General features: G+C 33.2%; 1 protein-coding gene across 1 annotated transcript; it reads right to left on the bottom strand.

Annotated features, from left to right (window-relative positions):
• Positions 1–3,831, bottom strand: LOC132269606 (serine carboxypeptidase-like). The gene is made up of 9 exons (XM_059770864.1): positions 3,462–3,831; positions 2,955–3,123; positions 1,909–2,028; positions 1,567–1,710; positions 1,337–1,487; positions 1,106–1,194; positions 730–988; positions 459–592; positions 1–352 (listed from the first exon to the last, which is right to left on the bottom strand). The coding sequence occupies exons 1-9, from the start codon at positions 3,797–3,799 to the stop codon at positions 230–232; spliced, it is 1,527 nt and encodes a 508-aa protein (XP_059626847.1). The 5' UTR covers positions 3,800–3,831; the 3' UTR covers positions 1–229.
• Between the last annotated feature and the right edge of the window lie 4,989 nt (positions 3,832–8,820).

The following is an 8,820-nucleotide window of genomic DNA, read 5'->3' on the forward strand; positions in this document are numbered from 1 at the left end:
TTGGCAAGGTATAATCATATGACTGACTTCATTTATTATCACATACAAAACTTATCTGCGGTGCAAAACAAAGTTTATGAAATGGCTTGTTGGGTAACAATCACAAACACACTATGATCGGGCCTATTTTTAAAAGCAACTGTGAACATTTCTTCTGGGAGGCCATATTTCAAAGCAAATGTGAAAGACAATGTTGATCATGAAAAGGAAACTGGTGAGTTTGGGGAAATCACATGGGAGCAAGCCGATCTTCTGTCTCACTCTGAGCAAGTTTGCCTTGTGTCCACCTCTTCAGCATTTCTAGTGAAGCTTTTGGTTGATCCATTGGAACCATGTGACCAGCATCATGGACCTGTTTGTCATTGTGCACAGCCAAGGTTGTCAAATTAGAATTTGCAGCTGCCTACCTGTGTGTGTGTGTGTGAGAGAGAGAGAGAGCGAGAGAGCGAGAGAGATACCTTGAGGAAAGTGAGAGGCCCATGGCTTTTTAATTGCCCCGCTTCTGCTTTATCAACTACAAATGAAACAGTGGGAGCTGCTACAAAGTTCTTCTGGCCAGACCATTCCATGGCATGAACCCACCTTGAATTCCCTGCCATTATAGAAACACACAATGATTATAGACATGCCCAATGACACTGTTCCCTGAAAAGATATTTCTGTTTGAGGATCAGTGCAGATCATTCAAACTAAGAATATGAGTCTTTCAATTGAATTAGAGAAGTTTACCGAGCCAGTTGCAGATGAGATCATACTCCCCTGCATATACAAGTAGTTTGATTCCATCTTCAAGAAGTGCAGGAATTCCTACTTCAAGATTCCTCATCCAGTCCATCAGCATAGCCCCGTATACTGTCGAACTACACGAAACAAAGTCTATGTCCCCAACACCAAGAGCATTCTTAACTGATTGCTGTTTCAGGAAGTTCTCCATGTTTGAGAAGTCATAGCACAAGTCCCCCTCGCATTTCTTTCTGACATCGTAGTACTGTGGATTACAGATGAAGACAATTTCGAATGTAAGTTGAAAACATATATATGTTTCTTCTAACATTCCACTCTCTCATAGAAAACAAAAACAATGGATTTTTCTGAGCTTTCTTACATTTGTACCACTTGCAACCTTCATGATACTATTGAATATGTTATTGCAAACAAGATATGCAGCAATGCAAGAGTCTTCACCATCAGTGCCTGTCATTATGGAGTATAAGTGAAAGATTCATTGCACATTACCAAGAACCATAAAGCCTTCTATGAGACTATGACAATTAAACAACATAAAAAATGTATTTAATGAAAAGGAACAGGCAAATCTCGGAATGAGAAGAATTACCACAAAGTTTTATTGCCTGTTCACATGGTGGAATCGACTTGCTTATGAGGTTGTAATCAGATTGTTTAATTAGTTTCATGTCCAAAGCATAATCTGTGTATGCTTTGTATTGAATTGCAGGATCAGTGAGCCCATTACCAATAGCAAATCCCTGTTCAACCATTCCCAAAATTGATTAATTTAGATGAACCAACGTACTTTAAGCAAGTCAGATAATATTAGTTGTATACCTTGAGGTTTATGTGTATTCCTTCTTTTCCTTTGTTTCCCTGGTGAACCCGAGCTGCAAAAGCAGGAATGTAGTGCCCAGCATATGATTCTCCAGTAATGTAAAAGTCATTATTTGCATACTGAGGATGCTGCTTGAAAAATGCCTAACATTATAGGGAGAGAGTGAGTAAATTCTTAGTTCCATTTCCAATCTTAACAACTCCTAGGCATTCTATAATGATATATCATGCTATCATGAAGTTTGAAAGAGTAGTATGAGAACATAACTGTATATTAGAATGAATGAGGAAGTAAGGTGAAGTATTATTTGATAGAAAGGGACTAGTAATCTGCAAACTAACCTGCAAGAAGTCGTAGAGATCATCGCTAACACCCTGTTCATTGTGACGAATATCATCCTCATCTGAACTGTAACTGAAACCGGTTCCAGTGGGCTGATCGACATATATAAGGTTTGATATCTGCCAGATTACGACATGTGATAAATGTCATCTGACTATAAATGTAAGATTCACTACTTGAATTGCAGTTCTGAGAATAGCATACAGACAGTGATTGATCAAGACTAAGTAAAGCATATTTTGTGCAGATGTTTCTGAATTCATTCATGGTTTTGAGTTTTGTTCATATTGATATTGCATCATGATAAAAAAAACAAGATTCATATGGCTCGAAAATACACTGAAATTCGACCTCTTTTTTGAGGAAGATGAGATCAGTGCTGCAAGACATGAATTTGTCCTAGTGACTCCACTACACGGATGTTGCAATAGTGTGAGATTTTCTATCCTTTATTTCTCTTTTGAAGCCCATGTTATAAGTTAAAACTAATGCACTGTTTAGATTTTTGCCCCTTAATTTAACCTTGGGACCCTAAATCATCACCTGGTCCTAATTTCTACCAAAGTGAAAACTACTGCAAATATATTTGTGCCGTTGGCCTTCGGTACAGGATATGCCATCATTTTTTGTCTTGTCAGGCATGATCACATCTATCTCAACATTCACATTTCTATTTCATTCATTTTATGAATATGTTAGTATAGAATTCGCACAAAATATGGCAATAAACTTTCTTGGATTCTTGATTCTACTTCATCAAATTTTGTTGGAGAACAATCACCCCACGCTTTTTTTTTTTAAATTCAGGTGTTTTTAACGTCCGAGTTTACATTTCGCCTCAGAAGACTACTTAACCATTGATCTACATTTTAATTTTTTAGAAGTTTCTGTTGGCAATAAGCTATAAACATTGCCAAATATATATATATATATATATATATATATATGATTGCAATTTATGAGAGAGAGAGAGAGAGAGAAAGAGGGTTCATCTTTGCATTGATCTAATACAAGTTTTGTAAAAATGTGAAGGAAAAAAAGGTACCTTGTCCCAGCCAAAGTCATTCCATGCAAGAGACAAGTTGTTTGCTATATGGAAAGGACCATTTTCATAGAACATTGCTAATTCGCTGCTACACCCTGGTCCTCCAGTCAACCATATAACAACAGGGTCACTCTTGCTGTTTCGCGATTCAAAGAAAAAATAGAACATCCTGCAAAAATATATATATTTTTTAGGAAATAATTCAGCAATTTTCTTTATGCATAAATATAAACTACCTCGTAATCAATAAAAGTGAAGCACTAAATGGACATGAACTTGGGCAAGCAAAATTAGTCCCTTCCCTAAAAATAGAGATACTAAAAAATACTTCATTTGATTGTGCGCGCGCGCGTATATATATCCCATTAAATGGCGTGGAACCATTTCATTGACCATGGTCACACAATTTATGCAAAAATCTGAATCATAATCCACACACATATATAATTATATATTACATAGTACAATTTTGAGTATATATATATATATATATATATATATATATACCTTGCATCTTTAGTGTGTGGAAGTCGATAGTAACCAGCATGGTGACCCAAGTCTTGAACAGTGGCCCCTGAATCACCAAGATATGGGAATTCAAACCGCTTTTCGACTATCTCCGTTGCACTACTAATCCAAGAAGAGTCTCTCACACCGGTGTTCGAATCCTCCTTTGGGAACAAGTTGAGCTCTCTGATGAGCTTTTTTGCCTCTATTTTTGGGAAATTTAGATTTGAAGATAAGAAAAGATCATTTTCAGTACTAGTTGCGGAGGAAAACAGAGGTGGAGTGCTGAGAAGAACGAAAAGAAGAGAGAGAAAGAGGTGAGAGAAAGTTGGTGCCATTGTTGTGGGACACTATTTGTGGTGGTGGGATATAGATATATAGCTATATATATATATATAGTGTTTTGATTGAACCCACTTGGGTTGTAATTTGTGAGGCACAGGGAGTTGGAGTGAGAAATGTGCCTGGAGAGAGAGTAGCGGAGAAAGAAAGGAAGGTATTATTTAACGGTCATATTTTGCAATTTGTGGAATTTTTTTTCTGAAAAACTAGAATATGATCATTACAAAATTATTAGACGTTACCTTTTTTTTTTTTTTTTTTAAAAAGAGGTTAAGTCAGAAGGAAAATACTTGAGCCTTCCGTATCCACATAATTGTTTTAGCTTTATTTTCACATTTAAAATATCTCCATTTGCTTTCTTTTTCATTTAAGTTGATACCATTTTAGTTCTAAAACCATCTAATAAAGCATACTATTTTATAAAGAATTACTTAACAATGTTGTAAATAGCATGGAAGGAAAATAAATGGAATTTTTTTAGACATTTTAATAATTTGGATAACATGGAAAAGGAAATCTTTGTGGGAAAGTATATATTTCTTTGTAACCACCTAACTTTCTCACAATTTTTTTCTATAAAAGACATTAAAATTTTGTTTTCTTGATATCTATATATAAAAGAGTAATGTTACTATGAGGTCTTCCTCATGAAATTTCTTATGAGCTCTTTATTTCTTGTCATGATTATTTATCTTATGAGCTCTTTATTTCTTGTCATGATTATTTACAAATATTGAGACACGAATTCAACTACTTGAAATAATAAAATATTATTTTTTTTACAATTTTCTTTGAAAAAAAAAAAAATCATACTAATCAAAAACAGCATACAAAATTTATTTATTTATTTATTTATTTTTTTACTTTCATTTTCCATCTAACCAAAGCTACATAATTTTATAAAACAAAACACATAGAATTATTTAATGGTCAAAACCATTTAGTTAGCTGTGAGCAGTTTTTAAAGTTTGGTTTTTTTTTTTTTTTTTTTAGCAATCACTTTTTGAAGTTAAAGGGCTTAATTACAGCAATTAATAGTTGGGATCTTAAAATAGTTAAAGCTAAATCATTTGAAGTCTAGAAGCAACATTGTACTCTTTCCATCTCTATGTTAATACAGAGATGGTTTCAAAATGATTTTTTTTTTTTTTTTATTTAGTATAGAACAGTCATCCAAAAAATAATTTGAACCATTTATTAAAAAAATGAGCATTTTACCTCGTTTTATCTATGGAAAAATTCTCAGTTAACGACTTACTAATTATGTATAAAATAAGAAGAATTAGTTGGATTTGAAGAAAAATAAAGAAACAACTTTGCTAACAGTAACCTTCCTTTAGAAAGTAAAACACCGTTAAGCCATCGACCTTTTTTATTTATTATGTAGCGTTTTATTTTATTATATATATATATATATGTATATATCAACTTATTATGCTAAATAATGCTCTCAATTGACAAAATTTGACACCTCACACTGTGCTCTCTGTCCAGCTATTAGACACCATGCCAGTTTCAACACATTAATTTCATGAATTAACCACTGGATGCAGAATAATCAGAATAATCGTGCATTCATCAGTTTGTTTCAGTAGAAATTAGTGTCTTTATCATCAATATATAATTATAAATGTATATATGTGGCATTATCAAAGATTTGAAATCTTTTCCTCTTTTTAAATAAAAAGTTAAGTTTCAAAAATAGAAGACAAGTTATACTAAAAGTATCAAAGTTGTTCAAATCAATCAAATTCTACATAACCGTTAATACAAATGAAAAATACCCATTATGGCCTACTTTATTTAAATGGAAATAAAAGTTACAAAAAAAAATAAAAAATAAAATAAAAATCAAATGTGAAAGAGGCAAATTACCCCACCATTCTAAATGGTGTCGTTTCACGGTTTTATAAGAAACAAGTTAATTTTTTGTCAGGTTTGGAAGTATTAAATTGTTGATTTGAATTTAAAAACAAAAAAAAAAATTAGTTAAAATTTATAACTAAATTTGTTTCAATTTTAAATTCAAAATACTGATTTGTACTCCAAACGCAACTAATTTGAAGTTTTTAAGCTTGTGGGTTTAGGTCCTAAGTTGGTGGTGATGTTACTTCAAAGCATTGTCACTAGAAAGTCTTAAGACAACAGAAAAGAAGGCGTGCAAGGCATTAGTACCTTAAAACAGTTGTAACCAAGCAACTACTGTATATTAATTGTATCTTGAGAGAGAGAGAGAGATATATATATATATATAGTCTAAAATGAACACTACTGTCACATGAATTTGAGGGAAAGTTATATAAAAATATTATTCTGCAAATAAATTTATCGATGTTTCTATGTAAACAAATTTATCGATGCTTCTATTTATCGATGTTTCTATGTAAATAAATTTGAATTGTTTAACAATTTAACTCACCATGGGAATCAAGTGAAGTATTTTAAAATGGTATGAAAATTGGAGTCATAATTCAAAAGACCTCCGCTAATTTTCATGGTTTGTAAGGTGAGACAAAATTAAGTGAGCCTGCTAAAATTGTTAAATTCTTTATTTTACCTTTAGTAAATAATCAACTCATTGCCTAATTAATTAAAATTCACATAACTTAGTCAATATTGTTGGAATTGTCTCATGCTTATTTCTAAATTGCTTTAGTGGCCATCTGAAAACCGTCAGATTTTATTTTATTTTATTTGTATGAGATGCAATCCAACGGTCCATGATTAGCTAAATCCTATATGCAAGTGTGATACACGTGCCAGAAAAAGATCCAATTTCCGTTTCGAGTCTAGACAAAAACGGTTAGAGAAAGAAGTCTACGTCTTTTGATGCAACAAATGGGACGGCCAGATTTATTAGATAGTTAACTTCAGAGAAGTCGGTGTTAGGATTTTGTGATGCAAAAAAACGCGTCTTTAATTTGCTTTACCCCCCATACATATGCTTTTGTCAAAAGTTTTTTTGTTTTTATTGTTTTCTTTTTTCCACTCTCCTCTAAAGTTGACACACCAAAAGCATGAGTGTTTCTTTTTTTATTCTTTATTTTTCTAAAGCACACTGGTTCATTTGCAAGTGGAATGTAAATGTATAATTACATTTCCAAGAAAATGTAAATGTATAATAAAACAAACATGAAATTCAAGTTTAAATCATTCTTCTATTATTAAAGGCCTATTTGGGCCAGCTTTGTATGGCCATTCAAACGGAGCTTCGAAGCCCAAATCTCTTCCTAAAAAATAGGGTTAAGTCCGTCAAACTCCACCCCCTGAACTTTCTTTTCTTTTTCAAGAAAACTTCCTGACTCTAAGAGCAAGTCCAATAGTGATACTTTCGGCGATATCGGGCTGAATTTGAAGACTGGGCTACTCTAATGGACTCTTTAAATTGTGAGTCCCATTAAGACAATCTTGATCCAAGTCTCCAAAAACCAAGAGTTGTTTGGCGAATTGTGGGCCTAACATGCGGGCCCGCATCAATTTTCTTTTTCTTTTTTAATTCTGGCCCAAACAGTTTTTTAGGCCAGAACACTGTTTGGTAAGGCATGTTTGGCTGAAAAATAATAATAATAATAATTAGTTTTTTGGCTGATTTTGGTCTTTTTTTTTTTCCTCAAAATAATTGAACCAAAGAGCCGTTAAGGCACTGTTTAGTTGACACAAATAGTGCCTTAAAGGCTTTTTTGGACAAAAAAAGTTAATATATATATATATGTATATAAAAGTGTTTTTTTTAAAAAAAATTACTTTTTAAAATATTCCTACTGACATATAGCTGTTTTAGGCACTGTTTGGCCAAAACAGTGCTTTAACGTTTATATTGGCACAAAACTTATTTTTTGAAATATTTTTTTTTAAAAAATAATTATATACATATTTATTTATTTAAAAAAAAAAACCTTTCATTGTTTATTTCAAATGATATTAGAAATTTTTCATTGTTTAGTTCAAATATGATTTTTTTATTTAAAAAAAATGTTTTTGTTTTCACTATAAATTAATAAATCAAATGATATTAATCAAGATCTCATACATATTGGTCGTTAGGAAAAAGTTAAAAAATAAATTTTATTTTAAATTTTAAAAATATTAAAATAATAATATTTTTGGAGAGCAAAAATGAATCATTGGAGTACATACGATAACTAAAATTTGGATATTCTAAAATGCTGACGTGACTATGAAAAATGCTGCTGATGTGGCTATGAGAAAATGATGATGTAACAAATTCAGAAAGTCTGAATTCGTAGAGTCCATTAGAGATGCCCTTAACCCCATTTAGTTTGTTGCAAAAACTCAAATTTCGTTAGTTAGTCATCCCATATTTAACGCCAAGTTGGAACATGTGACCCATATGGATTGGGAAAAATTTGTAATCTCAAATATACCCCTGCCCTAACTGTGTTTGTCGTACAGTTTCGTTAGGACTTAGGAGATCGGATATCTACCGGCAATCGGAGATTGGAAGACGAGACGGAGGGGAGAAAGCAACAGAGCAATCCTCGGATCGAGGACCTTGCTCGCTGAGCTTTTAGATTCAGAATTCCAAGACCAGCTACAGAACTAAGGAAAGACTGAAACGGCGGTCTCGACTGCGCTCTTGATGAAGACTTTGGGCTGCTCTTTCCATTGAACGTGCTAAGGTTTGAAACGGCAAGAGAGAGATATTTCCAAGCAAGATGTTGATCGGTGGAGGCAAAGACCCATTTTGGTTGGTGCTTCTATTTCTACTGTGTGCACTATGTAGTCTTCACTTTATGTTTTGCGGCTTGCGGTCGCCTGAGAGTTGCAGCGGCAGCCTTTATGAAAGGGTACGATCGAGGAGAGGCACGTGATATGGGTTCGACAAGAGATAAGATGCGAAAACAGATGAGGGTTATGCTAGAGCAAAAACCCACGTGGAACATGGTGAGAGAGATTGGGTACGACTAGTTGTAGAGCTTGCGATCGAAAATGTACTTGTTGTAGATGATGTCGGCGAAGCTGAGGAAGATCCCGATGTGCCTGGTGGTTCCTGCTC

The sequence above is a fragment of the Cornus florida genome, unplaced genomic scaffold (assembly GCF_030987335.1).
Source record: "Cornus florida cultivar Cherokee Brave unplaced genomic scaffold, ASM3098733v1 CherokeeBrave_3.0.0_Hap2_Chr08, whole genome shotgun sequence".
Taxonomy (NCBI): Eukaryota; Viridiplantae; Streptophyta; class Magnoliopsida; order Cornales; family Cornaceae; genus Cornus; species Cornus florida.